This window comes from Triticum aestivum, chromosome 2A (assembly GCF_018294505.1).
Source record: "Triticum aestivum cultivar Chinese Spring chromosome 2A, IWGSC CS RefSeq v2.1, whole genome shotgun sequence".
Taxonomy (NCBI): domain Eukaryota; kingdom Viridiplantae; phylum Streptophyta; class Magnoliopsida; order Poales; family Poaceae; genus Triticum; species Triticum aestivum.
Window position 1 is genome coordinate 127794203 of NC_057797.1, and position 21030 is coordinate 127815232.

At 48.0% G+C, this 21030-nt stretch overlaps 1 protein-coding gene across 7 annotated transcripts; it reads left to right on the forward strand.

Moving 5' to 3' along the window:
- Positions 1-786: 786 nt before the first annotated feature.
- LOC123187952 (uncharacterized) lies at positions 787-20176 on the forward strand. Of its 7 annotated transcripts, XM_044599964.1 has the most exons (9): positions 831-1861; positions 1921-2169; positions 2251-2315; positions 2391-2841; positions 18753-18957; positions 19045-19180; positions 19306-19379; positions 19471-19712; positions 19816-20176. In XM_044599964.1, the coding sequence occupies exons 1-5, from the start codon at positions 1823-1825 to the stop codon at positions 18774-18776; spliced, it is 828 nt and encodes a 275-aa protein (XP_044455899.1). In that variant the 5' UTR covers positions 831-1822; the 3' UTR covers positions 18777-18957; positions 19045-19180; positions 19306-19379; positions 19471-19712; positions 19816-20176. The 7 variants fall into 7 exon arrangements, with proteins under 7 accessions (XP_044455894.1, XP_044455899.1, XP_044455897.1 ...); XM_044599963.1 differs by lacking the exons at positions 18753-18957; positions 19045-19180; positions 19306-19379; positions 19471-19712; positions 19816-20176 and adding exons at positions 3189-3464; positions 3558-4203 and having other exon boundaries at positions 1463-1612; positions 1694-1861; positions 1921-1956; positions 2080-2169; XM_044599959.1 differs by lacking the exons at positions 18753-18957; positions 19045-19180; positions 19306-19379; positions 19471-19712; positions 19816-20176 and adding exons at positions 787-822; positions 3189-3464; positions 3558-4207 and having other exon boundaries at positions 908-1861.
- Positions 20177-21030: the final 854 nt, after the last annotated feature.

Sequence of the window (21030 nt, forward strand, 5' to 3'; positions counted from 1 at the left end):
TTCGAGATTTTTTTCGCCCCAGGCCGAGATGGCCGAATTTTGGCCATTTTCAAATATTTTGGCTGAAATTTGACCAAATTTTGACTGAAATTTGACTCAAATTCGACCAAAATTTGCCAAATTTAACCAATTTCGGTCAAAAGATATATCTCGCCCGAGGCCAAGATGGCCGAAATTCGGCCGAAATCCGTTTTTCTCGGCCAAAATTTAAAACACAACTGGGATCAACAATGTTTGAAGACAATTTATATTCGCTGGACGTGCAAGCTATATGTTTTTAGTTGTTCGTGTGTCTTAACCCCTATATATATATATTATCAGTTTGTCTATATATATTATAGGCTATATGAGTTCGTAAGGGAAATAAAGCGAACCAAATCCAACCAAAATAGAATAGTATCCGGCAACGTGTGCATAGACTCAGACAACAAAGTACTACACGTCCGCGTATTCGAGATGTTTACCGATCTGGTGAACGAATGAGCCCTGCATGATGAGCTTCTTGTATGTGACCTTTTGTCCCAGGCTTCTAGGCTTCGCCTTTTAGCCTTTTGAAATATATAAGGTAGAACATGATCTACCTTCCATTTCCCAAAAAAAATGAACCCTGCATGTGTGCCACACGTCCGTACTCGTGGACGCACTATGCAGCTTTTTTTCTGGGCCGGCCTTATCTTCATCTCATGGACGCACTCGTGGCTTCAGTCTATCCTCGTTTCTTTTCCCCTCCTCCACGAGTTCATCTCCAACCTCTGTCAACATCCCCCTGCCTCCTCCAACCGTGCCGGGAGAGGCACTCCTCTGCCCCGAGCCATCTTAAAAGTAAGCCATCCAGCTGCCGCCCCTCTCCTCCTATTTCTCTTCTTCTCTCCCTCTAATCTCTCTCTCTCTCTCACGTTTTCTTCAGGGACCCCGCACCATCGCACCTCACCTTGGAGCTCGCCGCCTCGGGTCACCTCTCCGTCTTGATCTGTCCTCCACTGCCGGATCCGCCGCCTCAACCTCTCCGCCTCGATCCGTCCGCCGCCGCCGGATCCCGGAAGCAGCCGGATCCGCCGCCGCCTGCCTCACCTGCGTTCGTCCGCAGCGTGGGCCACGCAGCTGCCTCGGCCCCCCTGCCTCGTCCAACCGCGCCAGGAGAGGAGTCCTCTGCCCCGCCACCGGATCGACCCCGGAGCAGCCGGATTCGACGTCTACTGCCTCACCTGCGTTCGTCTGCTGCGTGGGCGCAGCTGCTCGTGAACCGTCGTCCATCTCTCTGCCCTGCTGTGTAGGTCACCTGCGTCGCTAGTGTCGCAGGTCTTCGGGCGGCATTGATGCTTCGATTGGCAGCTGATGTCTCACTTTCTGATTCCTTATTCGCTGTTATCACCAGCTGGGTCTTTGCGTCTCTCTGCTCCCGAGTATTGCAGCCCTTCTCTCATTTAGCAGGTCATGATTTTGACTCCCCTCAACCAGCTGATTTTCTGTGCGTGCGGACCGCGGGTTCAATATTAGAAAGTGCAGGGTCCTTTTTATGAGAACAAAGCGTTTTTTCAAAGTGTGACTTAAACAGGGACTGCGGGTTGATTTCAAAGAAACAGAGGGGCGTTTTCGCAAAAACACCGACGACGTACGGGCAGAAGCACTCCGTGCTTTATTAGTAGGGAAAGATACCTTACCTTTACTCATAACCCTTTATCCTTATTCATAGGCAAATAGCGGCTTCTGGAAGGTCAAGTATGACCATGAGGCTGCCAAACACGCCAGAGCAGCAAAAAGAGCCGAAAGACGAACCGCTAAGACTGGAACTTCAAGAAAGAGGAAACCCAGCGCCTCAGATATGATGAAACTGGATGATACTGATGATGATGAAGAATTGGTAACTCCTAATTCCCCTGACTCTTTTATCATCATGTTATTGACATTAATTCCTCTCAGGAGGATATAGGCAACAGCCAAGCCATTGAAGAAGAGGTAACTATAATCTCCTCCGACTCAGAGCCTTTGCCGAGGTTGAAAATCCGAAGAGTAACCCGGAAAGTAAGATTTTCACATCCTTTAGCTTACCAAGATCCTCAATTTCGTTTGAAGCGACAGATTTATGAGAGCCGGAGGCAGACCCGGACCAGCAAAGACGCGGAACTCTCCTCCGGCTTACCTGATGTGTCCAGGAAGCGCCAGGCTGAGGTTTTCTCCGATTTACACCTTCTTTTTCCTTTGGCGGGTTTCATTCGTCAGCCTCTCAATTCCTCTGACTCCAAATATCAGGATACTCCACCTTCCTCCGGTGAGTCTATGCAGTCCAACATGCCGGCCTTCAAAACTGCTCCCGGGTAATATAAACTTGTTGTACCTTATGCTTTATTTTACTCATATTTTTGTATTTAACATGTCTACCTTTCCCACAGTGTGCAAGTAAAACCCAGCAAAAAGGCAAAAAAGAATAAGCTGTCCCAAGAGCCGGTTGTGACTGAATCGGAGCTGGGCACAGCTGCTCCTGACACCTCTGCTCACGAGCCGCCGCCTCAACCATCTCATGAAGTTCCTGTATCTTCCTCTGACCCGTCTGCTGAGCAAACCCTCAACGATTCTGATAACCCGGAGGCTCCTAGCCCTACCAAGGTAGATGATCCGGAAGTTGAGATTCTCAAGACTCAGTTTGTTGAGCCGGCACAGCCAACTGTACTTGCCAAGTGTTCTGCTAAAGAGGAATTGTTAGAACGCCGAAAGGCCAAGCTGGACGTCACTGACTACACTCATTTGAGTATTGGAGAGATCGTCTCCGGCTATATCAATAAAGTACATAGTAGCCGTGACCTGGAGATTGACATGGTGAAGCAGATACAGCAAAAATCTGAGGTATGACTTATGCTAGCTTTCTTTAACCATACTTACTGTACCAGCCCCCAAGTCTATTGCTTATAAGTAAATATGCTGTAGACTTTAGAAAACTGCCTAGCACTGCTTATCCGGCTTAGGAAAAGGATATTTAACCCGGTTGTAGCACTTGCGATACACATTAGCCCCCAAGTGCCAAACATCTTTGCTTGCAAAGTGCTTGGGACTTAATTTCCATGAACCGGAGTAGTAATTGAGAGTTCTTCAGTATACATTAGCCCCCAAGTGTCAAGTACCTTTGCTTGCAAAGTGCTTGGGACTTAATATGATCTTAAAGTAATTCTGATTATAACCCGGCATCAATGCAGGCCACCATAAATCATTTTGAGTCAGAGATTACTGAACTGAAGAATCGCCTGGCAGCTCAAGAGCTTGAAATCCAGAAATCCAACTCCAAGTTTGAGTTCAGTGTCTCTGAACAAGAGAAGTTGAAGAAGAACTTTGAGTCGGAGAAAAAACCTGGGCTGATGAAAAGGCCGCACTGGTGACCCGGGCCGAGACAGCAGAGGCATCGCTTGCGGAAGCAACGACCGAACTGTCCGGCTTAAAGCGCCAGATATCTCAAATGGTCTCATCAATCTTTGGTGAGTGACTTACTTAAACCTTAAACACCGCAAAACTCCTTCAATGACCATTTCAGTTGTTTCCACCGGCTCACCTTATGCTTAATAACGCAGGCTCCAGGAGCACAAATCTCAAGCAGAACATGGTGATCAAGCTGAAGGCAATTTATACTCTGGTGGAACAGCTCTACACCGGGTCACAACATGCTCTGGCCGTTGTGGCTTTATCAAATGATGTTCCCTATCTCCTGCAAGATGTGCTGAAGCGGCTAGCTGTGCTACCTCAGCGAATCCAAGAGTTAAGACGAGCATCTGCAAGAGCCGGAGCAATAGCCGCTTTGAGTCGGGCCAAAGCCTGGTTACCAGAGCTAGACCCGGCCGACATCGCTCTTGGGTATCCAAGTTTAAAGGAGGATGGCAATCCATTTGATGAAAAGGATTTCACCACCTGCGTGAGGGATATACGCCCTGTGGCTACTCAAATTGGAAATGACACTGACCTCACCAAGTGTCAGCTGGGTTATGACAAGGAGAATCAAAGAATCCCCACGCCGCATTATGATAATGTCAGCTTGATTCCTCCAATCCGTAAGCACACCTTTGCCCCTGAAGTCGACCCAACTGGTTTAATAGATGATGAAACTGAGTTTGAGGCTTTGAGTGGCATTGACTGGGCCTCATCATCCTTCCAGGACAAAGCAGCCGGCGGAGAGGCGGAGAAGGATAACCCGGAAGCTTCAAGTCAACTCCAAGAGTAGATTGCCAGGCGCCACCTGCTTATGTCTTTGTAGAAAAACAATGCTGCATCATTCAGACTCGGGGAGTCTTGTAACAGAGTAGAAAATACTTTGAGTTTTGCTATGCCTTTGCGCATGCTTATGGCCCTTAATACTTGCATAAGCCGCCGTCACTATGCACTTTGTAGTTTATATGAATCTGTTATGTCCTTTGCATAAATGTCTTGCATTGCCCTGTGATGCTTACGGCTGCTTTTCCGGCTTATATAAGCCAACCCCTAAGGGTAAGTTTAACTCCTGAAAATTGGCACATAAAAGTTCACCTGGTACTTAACAACCTGATGTAACCAATATTAATCCTGGAGGATTACAATGTATTCCATTGTATTTTCAAGAGGGTCGCAAGATATCCAATGTTGATACTTGTAAAATATGATGAACAAAATTCAAGGGTTTCTGATTCGAATACGATCAGTGAACCGTTCCAAAGGGGTTAAGCTAAGATTCGGATACGATCTGTTAGCCCCCAGTGGCTGTGGCGATGCCGATCAAGTGGGTATCGACAGCTATGTTCTCTTTGGTTCGAATACGACCTATGTTTGAACAGGAAGCCCCCAAGTGACCATAAGAGTTGTTTAATGACGCTGATTCGAATACGATCCACGTCAGACCCAAAGGGGTTAAGCTATGATTCAAATATGATCAAGAAGCCCCCAAGTGGGTTTGGCAGTATGCCGATCAAGTGGGTATCGACAGCTATGTTCTCTTTGGTTCGAATACGACCTATGTTTGAACAGGAAGCCCCCAAGTGATCACGGCTAGATTCAGATATGATCATAAGCCGGACCAAAGGAAAGCCGGATTCAGATATGATCCGCTTCTCCTTGGTTATCTCCACCACCTGACAAAAAAACACATAAACCTTTTTTGGGAGTGGAAAAAAGGACAGAGGTCCTGCTTTATTGTAATATACATAGTATAAGTATATACACATTAGAGCCGATGGCTTAAGTATAATAAAGCCGAAGATGAGCGATATTCCACGGCCGACGGGTCTCCTCCTCCGACTTACGTGAGTCTTTGTGCTCCCGAACATCGATAAGGTAGTATGATCCGTTGTTCAGATTCTTGCTGACCACAAAGGGTCCTTCCCAAGGAGGGGATAGCTTGTGCATGTCAGATTGATCCTGGATGAGTCGGAGCACTAAGTCGCCTTCCTGAAAGGTTCTGGACCTAACCCGGCGGCTGTGGTAGCAGTGCAGGTCTTGCTGGTAAATTGCCGAGCAGGCTATTGCCAAGTCTCGCTCTTCATCTAACAGGTCAAGTGCGTCTTGCCGAGCTTTTTCATCGTCTTCTTCAACATAAGCCGCCACACGGGGTGAGTCATGACGGATGTCACTTGGCAGGACCGCCTCTGCTCCATACACCATAAAGAAAGGCGTGTAACCCGTAGATCTGTTAGGTGTAGTATTGATGCTCCAAAGTACAGAAGGTAACTCCTCCACCCAACAACCCGGCGTCCGCTGCAAGGGGACCAAGAGCCGGGGCTTGATACCCCTCAAGATTTCTTGATTAGCTCGTTCTGATTGACCATTGGATTGAGGGTGAGCCATAGCTGAAACGTCAAGCCGGATATGCTCTCGTTGACAGAACTCTTCCATAGCTCCTTTGGAGAGGTTAGTGCCATTATCAGTTATAATGCTGTGTGGAAAACCAAAGCAAAAAATCACCTTTTTCATAAACTGGACCGCCGTGGCTGCATCACACTTACTGACTGGCTCCGCCTCCACCCATTTTGTGAACTTGTCAACCGCTACCAAGACGTGCGTCTTTTTATCCTTAGACCTTTTGAAAGGCCCGACCATATCAAGCCCCCAGACTGCAAATGGCCAAGTAATTGGAATCATCCTTAATTCTTGAGCCGGCACATGGGCTCGTCGTGAGAATTTCTGACATCCGTCACATTTACTGACCAGGTCTTCTGCATCAGCATGAGCCGTCAGCCAATAAAACCCATGACGGAAAGCTTTGGCCACAAGAGATTTTGAGCCGGCGTGATGACCACAATCGCCTTCATGAATCTCACGAAGGATCTCCTGACCCTCTGTAGGTGATACACAATGTTGAAATGCTCCAGTGACGCTGCAGTGATGTAACTCGCCATTGACAATTGTCATGGACTTGGACCGCTGGACGATTTGTCTTGCCAAGGTCTCATCTTCAGGCAACTCTCCCTGGGTCATGTAAGCCAAATAAGGCACTGTCCAATCCGGGATAACGTGGAGAGCCGCCACCAGCTGTGCCTCCGGGTCTGGTATTGCCAGATCTTCCTCTGTAGGTAACTTAACAGAAGGATTATGCAAAACATCAAGAAAGGTGTTAGGCGGCACCGGCTTACGCTGAGACCCCAGCCGGCTTAAGGCATCAGCCGCCTCATTCTTCCTTCGATCAATGTGTTCCACCGCATAACCCTTGAAATGCCCAGCCACAACATCGACTTCACGACGGTAAGCCGCCATAAGGGGATCTTTAGAGTCCCACTTGCCTGACACCTGTTGAGCCACAAGGTCTGAGTCTCCCAAGCATCTTACCCGGCTCAAGTTCATCTCTTTGGCCATCCGGAGACCATGGAGTAGGGCCTCGTACTCAGCTGCATTGTTAGTACAAGGAAACATAAGCCGGAGCACATAACAAAATTTGTCACCTCGAGGGGAAGTTAACACGACTCCAGCCCCCGAGCCTTCCAACTGTCTGGACCCATCAAAGTGAATAGTCCAATAAGTGTTATCGGGCTTCTCCTCAGGTGCCTGTAGCTCTGTCCAGTCATTGATGAAATCCACCAAAGCTTGGGACTTAATGGCAGTGCGTGGTACGTACTTCAGACCATGAGGCCCGAGCTCGATGGCCCACTTGGCGACTCGTCCTGTAGCCTCTCTGTTCTGAATAATGTCTCCCAAGGGGGCAGAACTTACTACAGTGATAGGGTGACCTTGGAAGTATTGCTTCAGCTTCCGGCTTGCCATGAACACCCCGTAAACAAGTTTCTGCCAATGAGGATATCTTTGTTTTGACTCGATGAGTACCTCACTGACATAATAAACCGGCCGTTGAACCGGATGTTCCTTACCAGCCTCCTTGCGCTCTACCACAATTGCCACACTGACGGCTCGTGAATTAGCAGCCACATATAACAGCAAAGGCTCTTTGTCAATGGGGGCTGCAAGAACTGGCGGCTCGGATAACTGCCTCTTCAAATCCTCAAAAGCAGTATTAGCAGCATTACTCCAGACAAAGGTGTCTGCCTTCTTCATCAGTTGGTACAGCGGTAGGGCCTTCTCACCTAACCGGCTTATGAACCGGCTTAAGGCGGCAACACGACCCGCCAATCACCGAACATCATTGATACATGCCGGTTTAGCCAAAGAAGTGATTGCCTTAATCTTCTCCGGATTAGCCTCGATGCCCCGGTTTGAGACGAAGAATCCCAAAAGCTTGCCTGCAGGCACACCAAATACACACTTCTCCGGGTTAAGCATCATTTTGTAAACCCGGAGATTGTCAAAGGTTTCTCTGAGATCAGATATCAAGGTTTCCGCCTCTCTGGATTTCACCACTATGTCATCCACATAAGCATGAACATTGCATCCAATCTGATTGTGAAGACAATTCTGTACACACCGTTGATAAGTCGCCTGGGCACTCTTGAGCCCAAAAGGCATAGACACATAGCATAAGGCTCCAAACGGAGTGATGAAAGCCGTCTTCTCCTGTCCTTAACTGCCATCTTGATCTAATGATAACCAGAGTAAGCATCCAAAAAGCTCAAACGCGCACAACCCGCTGTAGCATTAATGATTTGATCAATCCGGGGGAGAGCGAAAGGATCAGCCGGACAAGCCTTATTTAAGTCCATGTAATCCACACACATCCCCCATGTGCCGTTTTTCTTGAGCACGAGCACCGGGTTAGCCAACCACTCCGGGTGAAAAACTTCGACAATGAACCCAGCCATCAAGAGCCGGGCGACCTCTTCTCCTATAGCTTTTCATCATTCCTCATTGAATCGCCGCAGAAACTGCCTGACCGGCTTATACTTCGGATCAATATTAAGAGTGTGCTCAGCGAGTCCTCTCGGTACACCCGGCATGTTAGAAGGCTTCCATGCAAAGATGTCCCGGTTCTCACGGATGAACTCGATGAGCGTGCTTTCCTATTTAGGATCCAAGTTGGCACTGATGCTGAATTGCTTAGACGAATCGCCCGGAGTAAAATCAACAAGCTTAGTCTCTGCAGCCGATTTAAACTTCATGGCCGGGTCATGCTCCGTAGTCGGCTTCTTGAGGGAGGTCATATCCGCCGGGTCAACGTTATCTTGGTAAAATTTGAGCTCCTCTGCTGCACAGACAGACTCGGCATAAGCCGCATCGCCTTCCTCGCATTCCAGGGCCACCTTTCGGCTTCCATGCACAGTGATGGTACCCTTGTAACCCGGCATCTTGAGGTGTAAATAAACATAACATGGCCGCGCCATGAACTTGGCATAAGCCGGCCGCCCGAACAAGGCGTGATATGGACTCTTGATTTTAACCACTTCAAAAGTTAACTTTTCTGCCCTAGAATCATGCTCGTCTCCAAAGGCCACCTCTAGCTCGATTTTACCCATAGGATACGCCGACTTACCAGGCACCACTCCATGGAAGACGGTGTTGGAAGTCTTTAAATTCTTGTCAGTTAAACCCATGCGCCGAAAGGTCTCGTAGTAGAGGATGTTGATGCTGCTACCTCCATCCATGAGCACCTTAGTAAATTTATAACCACCAACCTGCGGTGCCACTACCAGGGCCAGTTGACCCGGATTATCAACCCGGGGAGGGTGATCCTCCCTGCTCCAGACAATAGGCTGTTCCGGCCACCTCAAGTAACGAGGGACTGCCGGCTCAACAGAATTCACCGCCCTCCTATGAACTTTCTGATCACGTTTACACAAACTTGTGGTGAACACGTGATACTACCCACTGTTTAGCTGTTTTGGATGGCTCTGATAGCCCGACTGCTACTGCTGCTGACCTCCTTGACCAGACTAATGTTGATTATAACCACCCTGGCTTCCCTGAAAACCGGATCCTGAACCGCCGCCCGGGCCATGAAAGCCACCAGCTCCCGAGCCGCTGCCTGGGCCTTGATTGCCATCAAACGTATTAGAATTCTTGAAAGCCTTCATGATTGTGCAATCCTTCCATAAATGAGTCACTGGCCGTTCCCGGGTGCCGTGTTTCGGGCAGGGCTCATTGAGTAGTTGCTCAAGACACGGACCTGACCCGCCAAACCGAGGGGGTGGCTTTCATTTCCGCTTCTGATTGTTACCTTGTGCATTGTCCACAAATTCCGGGTTACCATCCGCTTTACGCTTATTGCCTCCTTGACCCGCCGGGTTATGCCGCTGACCCTTTCCTTTACCGTTCTTCTTTCCCTTCCCTGTCTTTTTCTCATCAGACGCGGGATCCTTGGTACTATAAGAATCGACATACTTGACTAAAGCCGCCATCAGTGTCCCCATATCGTTGCAATCACGCTTCAGGCGCCACAGTTTCTGTCTTAGAGGCTCAAAGCGGCAATTCTTCTCCAGCATGAGAACTGCTGAACCGGCATCCATCTTGTCAGATGAATGTATTATATCTTTGACCCGACGCACCCAATGAGTCGTAGACTCACCTTCCTCCTGCTTACAATTTGTCAGGTCCACAATCGACATAGACTGCTTGCAAGTGTCCTTGAAGTTCTGGATGAAACGGGCCTTTAGCTCCGCCCATGAACTAATGGAATTGGGTGGCAAACCCTTTAACCAAGAACGGGCTGTTCTGTCCAACATCATGGTGAAGTATTTAGCCATCGCTTCATCACTAACCTCCAGCAGCTCCGTGGCCATCTCGTAACTTTCAATCCATGCCCCAGGCTGTAAATCGGCCGTATAATTCGGCACCTTTCGAGGTCCCTTGAAATCCTTGGGCAGACGTACATTACGTAGAGCCGATACCAGACAAGGTACTCCTCCGGTTCTAGTAGCAATACCCGCCTCAACGGAAGTCGTCGGATAAGCCGGTGAGTCCTGTTGGGCTGCTAGCTGAGCCGCCCGCTCGTCCTCCTGATGTATCCGATCCTGAACTGGGTTATACCCGCCGGGCTAGTTCCGGCGCTGAGCGCTACTTGACAAGGCCTCTAACTCCATGTGTCTACTGTAGCTCGGGCTCCGGTTTTGACGAGGCGGAGCTAACCAAGGCGGAGGAGTTGGGTGAATCATGTCCCGGCTGTAGGAGTAGGTCTCTTGCTGTGCCAGGGCTGTTTGGACAAGTTCCCTGATCCTCCGGGTTTCCACCGCTGTCGGATCATCACCATCTACTGGGAGAGCCGCCAACCGTGCTGATGTTGCGATTAAGTTCTCCATGGGGTTGGAGAAGTGACCCTGCGGTATCGGTACGTGATGGGGCGGTGCCATATTGCCATGAAGAGGCGCCGTCACCGGAGGCTGGACTGGGCCTCCCGCTCCGGATGTCCTAAACTGATTTGCACCTGGCGGGTTACTTGGACCGGCCCCGGGCATAGCAAAGAGATTCTGAGGATCATAAATCTGAGGTAAACGGGACTGAGTTTTCTGATGTCTCCTCCTCATTACCTCATTAGATGCGTTTAAGCTCAACGTGAGTTGAAAGGCCTCTGCCTGAAGTTGCTGCGCCCGTGCGTCCAAAGCTGCCCGCTCTGTGGTTAATCTAGTATCTTCAGCGGCTAAGGTTTCCTTGGCCCGGGTGATCTCATCGCGAACCTATGCCACCTCCGCCTCATGCTCAGATTGGTTCGCAGGGACGACTATAGCAGTTAACAAGGCCGTAAGTTTATCCATGAGATCCATCAGTACCTAAGCCGGTGAGCGCACAGGGCCTCCTGCCCCGGCTGCTCCTAACCCGGACGTTATCGCTGCTGAAGCCGTAGAATTTTGGCCAGGTTGAGTACCAGCCATGAAGACTCCTGCCCAGTTTGGCGACTCTAAGGGGTCCGGAATAGTGCTGCCATCGGAACAGCCCCCAAGCACACCATCTTGAACTTGATACAGCGAATCTGTTGAGCCGGCGGACGAATCACCGTCAAAGAGGTCGGCCGGCTCACCATCACCTTCAGATCCTTCAGAAAGTTCACCTCCGTGGATGCAACCCACAAAGGCACGCTTCACGACGGGTTGAGCTCGGGCGAGTTTCGCACGCTGAGCCGTCTCGACGAGGTCGGTGCAGCTGTCCGGCTCAGGGCCCGGCTCACCAATCCGGCCAATGAAGATGTGAATTCCGCCAAAGGGGACCCGGTACCCGTACTCAATTGAGCCGGCGTCGGGGCCCCAGCCTTCTTCGTCGATGTAGATCTTGCCGCGACGACTCTTGGTCATCCGACCAACTGCGTATCCCTTGAGCCCTTCGAAGCTGCCCTTCAAGAACTCAAATCCACCGTGCGCTGGCCCCATGGTGGGCGCCAATTATCGTGGAATTGTCACGGCAGATGTCCTATTGCAAGGACTTAATCGTGGAGCCATCGCAACTAGGAAGCTTAAAGGGGTTAATCGGGACAAAGAACATGCAAGGTTTATACTAGTTCAGCCCCTTGCGGTGAAGGAAGGCCTACGTCTAGTTGGGTTGGTATTGCTTGAGGTTTCGATGACCAGGGAGCGAGATACGCTATGCCCGGTTCTCGATTGGTCGTTTCTTGCCCTAAGCCGCCGGCGGGTCGTTCCCTTATATACACGGGTTGACGCCCTCCAGCCTACAGAGTCCCAGCTGGCTCATAAACAGTGTCCGGCTCGGTGACTAGTTACCTCTACCTTATGTTACAAGTCATGCCATTACGGCGGTTTGTCTCTATGGGCCTTAAGCTCTATGAACCGCCATCCTCACGCTGGGTCTTGGGCTTCCTTTACGATGAGTCCTATTTGCATAACCTGGCCCCTCCTCGCCGGCTTACTCAAATAGTTATATCCCCAACAGGGTTCCTTAAGGAAGAATTGTATATGATGCAGTCGGAAGGTTTTGTCGATCCTAAGAATGCTGACAAGGTATGCAAGCTCCAGTGCTCCATCTATGGGCTAGTGCAAGCATCTCTGAGTTGGAACATTCACTTTGATGAAATGATCAAAGCATTTGGGTTTATACAGATTTATGGAGAAGCCTGTATTTACAAGAAAGTGAGTGGGAGCTCTGTAGCTTTTCTCATATTATATGTGGATGACATACTATTGATGGGAAATGATATATAACTGTTGGAAAGCATAAAGGCCTACTTGAATAAGTGTTTTTCAATGAAGGACCTTGGAGAAGCTGCTTACATATTAGGCATCAAGATCTATACAGATAGATCGAGACGCCTCATTGGTCTTCCACAAAGCATATACCTTGACAAGATATTGAAGAAGTTCAATATGGATCAGTCCAAGAAGGGGTTCTTGCCTGTATTGCAAGGTGTGAGATTGAGCACAGCTCAACGCCCGACCTCAGTAGAAGAAAGAGAAAAGATGAGTGTCATCCCCTATGCCTCGGCCATAGGCTCTATTATGTATGCCATGCTGTGTACCAGACCTGATGTGAACCTTGCCATAAGTTTAGTAGGGAGGTACCAAAGTGATCCTGGTATGGAACACTGGACAGCGGTCAACAATATCTTGAAGTACCTGAAAAGGACAATGGTTATGTTTCTTGTTTATGGAGGTGCCAAAGAGCTCGTTTTAAAGGGTTACGTCGATGCTAGCTTCAACACAGATCTGGATGACTCCAAGTCACAAACCGGATACGTGTACATTTTGAATGGTGGGGCAGTGAGCTAGTGCAGTTGCAAGCAAAGCGTCATGGCGGGATCCACAATTGAAGTGGAGTACATAGCTGCTTCGGATGTAGTGCAGGAAGGAGTCTAGATGAAGGAGTTTATCATCGACCTAGGAGTGATTCCCAATGCGTCGGGCCCAATGAATCTCTTCTGTGATAACACTGGAGCTATTACCATTGCCAAGGAGCCCAGGTTTCACAAGAAGACCAAGCACATCAAGCGCCGCTTCAACTCCATTCGTGAATATATTCAAGATGGATAAATAGATATTTGTAAAGTACATATGGATCTGAATGTCGCAGACCCGTTGACTAAACCTCTTCCACGAGTAAAACATGATTAGCACCAGAATTCTATGGGTGTTCGATTCATCACAATGTAACTAGATTATTGACTCTAGTGCAAGTGGGAGACTGCTGGAAATATGCCCTAGAGGCAATAATAAAATGGTTGTTATTATATTTCCTTGTTCATGATAATTGTCTATTGTTCATGCTATAATTGTATTACCGGAAACCGTAATACATGTGTGAATACATAGACCACAACATGTCCCTAGTGAGCCTCTAGTTGACTTACTCGTTGATCAATAGATGGTTATGGTTTCCTGACCATGGACATTGGATGTCATTGATAACAGGATCACATCATTAGGAGAATTATGTGATGGACAAGACCGAATCCTAAGCATAGCACAAGATCATGTAGTTCGTTTGCTAGAGCTTTTCTAATGTCGAGTATCTTTCCTTAGACCATGAGATTGTGCAACTCTCGGATGCCGTAGGAATGCTTTGGGTGTATCAAACGTCACAACGTAACTGGGTGACTATAAAGGTGCACTACAGGTATCTCTGAAAGTGTCTGTTGGGTTGGCACAAATTGAGACTGGGATTTGTCACTCCGTACGACGGAGAGGTATCTCTGGGCCCACTCGGTAATGCATCATCATAATGAGCTCATCGAGTCGAAGGAGATAGCCATGAGATCATGTGTTACGGAACGAGTAAAGTGACTTGCCGGTAATCAGATTGAACAAGGTATAGGGATACCGATGATCGAATCTTGGGAATTCTATATAGAATTGTTTGAATCCCCGATATCATGGTTCATCCGATTAGATCATCGTGGAACATGTGGGAGCCAATATGGGCCGGTATCCACATCCCTCTATTGGTTATTGGCCGGAGAGATGTCCCGGTCATGTCTGCATGGTTCCCAAACCCGTAGGGTCTACACACTTAAGGTTCGGTGACGCTAGAGTTGTAATAGGAAATTGTATGTGGTTACCGAATGTTGTTCGGAGTCCTGGATGAGATCCTGGACGTCATGATGAGTTCTGGAATGGTCCAGAGGTGAAGATTTATATATGGGAAGTCCAGCTTCAGTCACCAGAAGGTTTCGGGGTTATCATACCAGGGCCACCGAAATAGGCCTGGGCATTCGGTAGAAACCGAAAGTTCGGTTTCCACTGTTTCATTTTTTCTGAAAATCGGTTTCTCAGATTGCTAACCGAAAAGAGCATAAAAAATTAGAAAACCGAAAATTCGGTTAACCGGGAAATTTGGTTCGGTCCAGTTTATACCGAGGTGAGAGCTTGAGTTGTTCTCGCAACGTTTCCAGCGTGTATTTTTCCTCTAGCACCCAGCCTTCTTAAGTAGCTGAACGCACTGCCTCATCTCGTGTAGCTAGGCGAGGTGGGACAAATCCAAGTGCAAGTGGCGTACTAGCACGGCTGGGAGAAACTCTATCCTGCAAAATAGTGGGTCTGATTAGCTGAACGTATTTGGCCGGCCCGGCAAGTGACTCGCACGCATGCGGCCACGCACATCGCGCCAAGGTCCACGCGAGCTGGGCGCTAGGATATTTGCACACACGAACAATTAGTTTGGTTTTCTGTTTCGGTGATCGGTATAAAACTGATCTGACCGAATACAATTCGGTTATTAAAAGTGAAAACCGAATTTTTCCTGTAGCAGTAAGAAAAACCGAAAATTCGGTTTTTTCGGTTTCGGCATCGGTTCGGTATTCGGTTCGTCGGTTTTTATGCCCAGGCCTACACCGAAAGGTGTCTAGGGGTACACCGGGTGGGGCCACCCACCCCGGAGGACCAAGTGGGCCGAATATGGGTGGGAACCAGCCCCCTAGTGGGCTGGTGCGCTCCCCAAGGGCCCAAGGTGCCTAGGGTTGAAAACCCTAGGGGGCGGGGTCGCCTCCCACCTGCTTGGGGGGCAAGTCTCCCCCTTTGGCCGCTGCCCCCTCTAGATGCATCTAGGGGGGCCGGCCCCCTCTCCCCTTCACCCTATAAATAGTGGGGGTGGGAGGGCAGCCGCATCCAGCCCCTGGCGCAGCCCTCCCCCTTCCACCTCGTCCTCCTTCTCTGTTGAGCATAGGGAGCTCTGCCGGTCAACCACGAGCTCCACCACCATGCCATCGTGTTGCCGGAGTTCTCCCTCAATTTCTCCTCTCCCCTTGCTGGATTAAGAAGGAGGAGACGTCCCCGGGCTGTACGTGTGTTGAACGCGGAGGCGCCGTCCGCGGATCTTCCATGATTTGAATCGCTGCGAGTACGACTCCATCAACCGCGTTCTTGTAACGCTTTCGCTTAGCGATCTTCAAGGGTATGAAGATGCACTCCCTCTCTCTCTCTCGTTTCTAGCATCTCCTAGATTGATCTTGGTGACACGTAGGAAAATTTTGAATTATTACTATGTTCCCCAACAACACTCAGCACTTCAACCCGTCTGTCGACCTGACTTGGATTCAAATACTTGTTTGGTTATATGCTCAAGTTATATTTGTTCTTTAGTTGTATGAAGTTTTTAAATTTTAGGCCTTGTCTTGCATATCGCACCTGGTCCCCAAATTCCTGGAGACGGCCATGTATACGTGAAACCTTCGATGATGTTCGTGAAACGACATTGTAGAAGGGTGGGTGTTAGGAATAAATTAGCACATGTCTATTGTTTAGCACATACTAATTACCGCCATGAGTGGTTGAAATGACATTGTAGAAGGGTGGGTGTTAGAAAACATGTTGATGAGTTTGGAGAACAATAAATACGCTTTGTACACTTTACTTATAAAAACACTATGGAAAATTGAAAGTTGCACATCCTCTCCTGGGTAACTCCAGACATTTCTTGATGGCATGCAAGCCTAGTTGCACTCATCCCCTTCACACATGTGGCTTGTCGGTGGCGTCTTGAGCTTCTACCGAATTTCATGTCGTGGTGGAGTGGCCGCATCGCCAAAGAAGACTATGGGCTCAATTACAAGGCCGAGGCCAATCATGTTAATCTATGACGTCTTGGCATTCTCAAAGATGATGAGCCAGTCTCTCATGCGACCATTGAGCGGTACAATAGGTTATTTGAGCGTACACTGGTCGGCAATGTTCTCCAGGCATTCGCAGACTTCTACAACTGGCAGGTTCCAATGAACGTGGTTGATCTCCTTGCCTCAGTCCCACTGCCTATTTATTGTAGAGATTTGAGCCCGCATTGTGGTGTGCATCATGGCCCCTATCTTTCCATGGATTGCAACCTCAAGATAGTGTTTTGGAACATGCGTGGCCTAAACAGCCAGGCCAAATGGATTGTTATGTGCAACATGATCTTTGATGCATCCCCATTTATTGTGTGCCTTCTACAAACTAAACTTCTTCTGATATCGTTGGAGATTGTTCTCGAACGCTTGGACTTCTCTTCCAATATTTCTTATTCCTGCCTACAAACAGTACCCGAGGTGGAATTATCATGGCTTGGCAGCGTTCTTCCATCGCTCTTTCTAGTGTACTCACCACATCACGGCTTACGTTTATCCCCTTGCCAAAAACCATCATTGGTGCATTATTGGAGTCTACGGACCCCAGGAAGACCAAGCAAAGATCGATTTCCTCTCGGAGTTGCAATATGAACATGCTACATGTGGGCCCTTGGATCATAGGGGAATTGCAACATGATCCTTTCCACATATGACAAGAATAATAACCGACTGAATCGACTCATCATGCATCGTTTCTGCCACTTCACCATGGATCTTGAACTGCACGATATCTACCACCATGGCCGGAGACACACATGGTCCAATGAGTAGGAGCGTTCGATGCTGGTACACAATGGTCGCATGCTATGCACTCTGTGTTGGTACGCACTGCATCCTTCGGTGTTTGGCTTTGGTTGCCTTGGATCACCGCCCCTTGTGATTGATTGTGCATGGCGCGCCCACGGGTGGCCAAGTTTCCACTCTGAGAGGTACTTGAACAAGATGGAAGGATTCCACTAGGTTGTCTCTGATGCCTGGAACAACATTGAGCCGAACCCTGGCCCATTTAGGCACAACTATGCAAGGCTCGAGACCACTGCTCATTGCCTACAGATCTAGGGCACGAGATCTATTGGCGACATATCCTTGCAGCTGCTTCTTGCTCACGGGATCATAGCCCACCTTGATGCTGCTCAAGACTTGCACCCTCTCTTGGGCACAGAAGCATGGCTATGGTGAAAAATCAAGTGCACATATATCTTGGCTTGGCGTCCCTCAAGCGATCAATCGCACGCTAGTGCACATGGTTTTCCTAGCTTCACGATGGCAAGATGAGCACCTTTTTCCTAAAATTCCATGAAACTCGTGGATAGTAGAAAAATCACATCTTCCACCTTTAGGCGGATGGTGATTGCATTTCTGATTCTGTTGGCATGGCCCAGGTGGCCGCCCACCACTTCTCAACCATCCCAGGATCCCATGAGGATCATGATCTCTCCGTTGATATCCATGCAATCGGCCATCCATCTTTTGACCTCACTGCCCTTGGTGTGCCATTCACTGAAGCTATGATTTGGGATGCGATGAAGCGGTTGCCGGCTAGCAAGGCGCGAGGAGCGGATGGGTTCACCTCTGAGTTTCTGTGTGCATTCTGGGACGTTTCCAAAGGCGACATATGTGATGCTTCCATAAGCTATTCCAAATGAATGGACGTGGCTACCAGAAGCTGAATGAAGCAATGTTTACTTTTCTACCCAAGATACCAGATGCATCATCGCATTTTGACTATTGGTCCATTAGTCTAATCCATCCCCTAGAGAATCTATTCACCAAAGTTCTCTCCTTATGGATTGCCCCTAGGTTTGGATACATAGTTTCTGCCAACCAAAGCTCGTTCATCGCCGGTTGCGGCATGCATGAGAACTTCATGCTGGTTCAACAAACTATGAGACAACTACATAACCTCAAGAACGCGTGTGTCCTCCCCAATCTCAAGATCATGCTGGCGTTTGATTGGGTGTCATGGCCCTACATCTTTGAGATCTTGCAACACCTTGGCTTTGAAAAAAAGTGGAGCCCCTGGGTCTCCACACTCCTCTCAAGTTCCCTTATGACAGTGCACATCAACGACATCCCTGCACCACTCATAGAGCACGCATGTGGCCAATGGCAGGGCGCCCCCCTCTCGACCATGCTATTCATCCTTATCATTGACGCCCTCAATTCTGGGGTGCGGCATGCCATCCTCCACGGCGTCCTCTAGTGGCTAACCACTAGGCATGTGACGCCCATCGAATCTCTTTTTTGCAGATGATGATGTCATGATTTTCTGTCAACCCGACGAACAAGACTTGCAACCTGTGCTCACCATTTTGTAGCTATTTCACCAAGCCTCATACCTCAAAAAAATTGTCTTGTGTGGCGGTGGGTTTTAAAACTGTTACATTTTCTGCAGGGAGTTACTACTTTCATTCTTTAAGAAGACCAATCATAAACCCAACAGATCATGTTCTACACGTAAGTGCTTCCAACTTCCAAGTATGATGTTATTGTTCATCGTCAGCGGTGCCTTTGATGCTTTTGTTTTTCTATGTAGGGATGATGTGACTGAAGGGCAGTTCGCCCAAGTTCCAATATATGAATTGGATGCCATTGGGAAGGTGATGCCTTCAATTCATCATGTTCTTTGCCTGTCTAATTCTGCTTTAATTCTATTATGGTGTATTGATAGTGTTCCTTTTTTCTAGCCAAAGGCTTGTGCATCTTTGCAGGAGGATTATCAGCCCCCTGTGACATTTGTGGTTGTCCAGAAAAGGCATCACACAAGGCTCTTCTCTGAGGTGCATGGAAAAGAGACTGAGAAAAGTGGAAACATCGTTCCTGGTAAGTGTGCCTCACACACACACATGAATACACGCACTGTATACATACACGACACATGCTAGTTTAATAGCATATGCATTTGCCATTGTGTTTGATTGTGCCCATTCGCTCGATGATGCTGGTAGGAACCATGGTTGACACCAACATATGCCATCCCACTGAGCTTGATTTCTACCTATGTAGCCATGCTGGGATTCAGGTACAGTGGCACACATTTCTTTCACTATAGGTTGGGACATACACTTTGTGTTGCATTGCCTGATTGTGAGAATTTCGCATGTTACTTTAAGGGCCCAAGCATACCAACTCAATACCATGTCCTCTTCAATGAGAACCGTTTCACTTCTGATGGGCTGCAATAGCTCACCAACAACCTATGCTACACGTAAGCTCGGCACATCTCCCTCTTTCACTTTTTCCGATTCAGGTTCATCTATCATCTTGATTCCTATTTTGCTAGCTAGACTAACTCTGATGTGGTATTTTTCCTGTAAATGCAAATACGAATGATGCATTCGCTCTGCCTCTATTGGTGAGTTTCTTCTCCAAGTTCATCTCACGTTTTTTTGTAAAAAAGAGCAAAGCGGTATGTAATTATCTTCTGTGGTACTAATGCTTGAGTCCTTTCTTCACAGTTCGTCCTGCCTACTACGCTCACCTGGCCATGTTCCGCGCATGGTATTACGACAAGCCGTCGAAGGGCTTGGGCAGCACATCGATCATCGGCAGTGGCACCCAGGAGTCAGCCGCCACCGGCGCAGGAGCTGCTGGTCCTCTTGTGACATTCCATCACCTCGGGATAACGTCAAGGACGTGATGTTCTATTGCTGAATCAGGCCGATTGCTGCTTAACTAGGTGGTACGGTACATTTTGCTGGGAACTTGTGATGTTGGATCATGAATGTACTTTGTTATGGTGTTGGTAAACATGGGAGATGTGATTCCATCATGGTTCTGCATTTGGTAGGTTTTCTCTACAGAGCAAGAAGGGAACCAAGCGGGCTTTCAATATGATGGAAAAAATGACTTCCACATATGGTGCGAAATAATGATTAAATGTATCCTTCATAAAAAATGTAGTTTAATAAAATCCACCCAAAAAATGTATCCTCCACAAAAGAAGATAAATGGTTCAAACATATTTTTTTGGATAATGTAGTTGTTTTGGTGTAGGGCACTCAAAGAAAATATACCAAAGCTGCCGCGACCCGACACATAGCAATACACATCAAGTGTACACACAACATGCAAGTATGTGTTCGTACGACATGGCATCACAACATAACTGTACGACTCAAAGTATTTATTTAAGAGGCTTCGAGGAGTCATACATAACATGATATTATAAACATGGGTCTCATGACCCAACATACAGAGTCATACAAGCAACACATGGAAGCATATCTTGTCTGAGTACAGACAACTACAAAAGAAAAAGGTTGAGAAGCCTGACTATCTACAAGACCCTCCATAGGAAGCAGACCTTTGTCTGGAATTCCCAAGCTAATCGGTCAATGTTGATCTCATCGTAGAAATCTAAAGTGAGACTGGAGTCGCCTCTGCAAAAATATAAATTAAGCAGACATGAGTACAAATGTACTCAGCAAGACTTACATTAGAGCTAACTATATATGCACCAGTATCAACAAGGGGGTTGTGGAGTTTAACTGCAGCAAGCCAACTTTGATTCAGTGGATATCCAGTATTTTCTTTGAGGTGAGAAAGCACACACGAGTATAGATATTCACCAGGTTAATACACCACTATGGATCCGCTCACGTCTCCCTACGGGAAGGCCATCCTTAAGCGGCCTCCTCCATATGCTACACATGATAGTGTGCTATGATTCA

Bases quoted from the DNA above. Each gene is read 5' to 3' on its own strand.
- LOC123187952 (XM_044599959.1), top strand. From the start codon at position 1,823: ATGATGAAACTGGATGATACTGATGATGATGAAGAATTG. The intron at 1,862-1,920 runs GTAACTCCTAAT...AATTCCTCTCAG, and splicing joins CTGATGATGATGAAGAATTG to GAGGATATAGGCAACAGCCA. The intron at 2,316-2,390 runs GTAATATAAACT...CCTTTCCCACAG, and splicing joins GCCTTCAAAACTGCTCCCGG to TGTGCAAGTAAAACCCAGCA.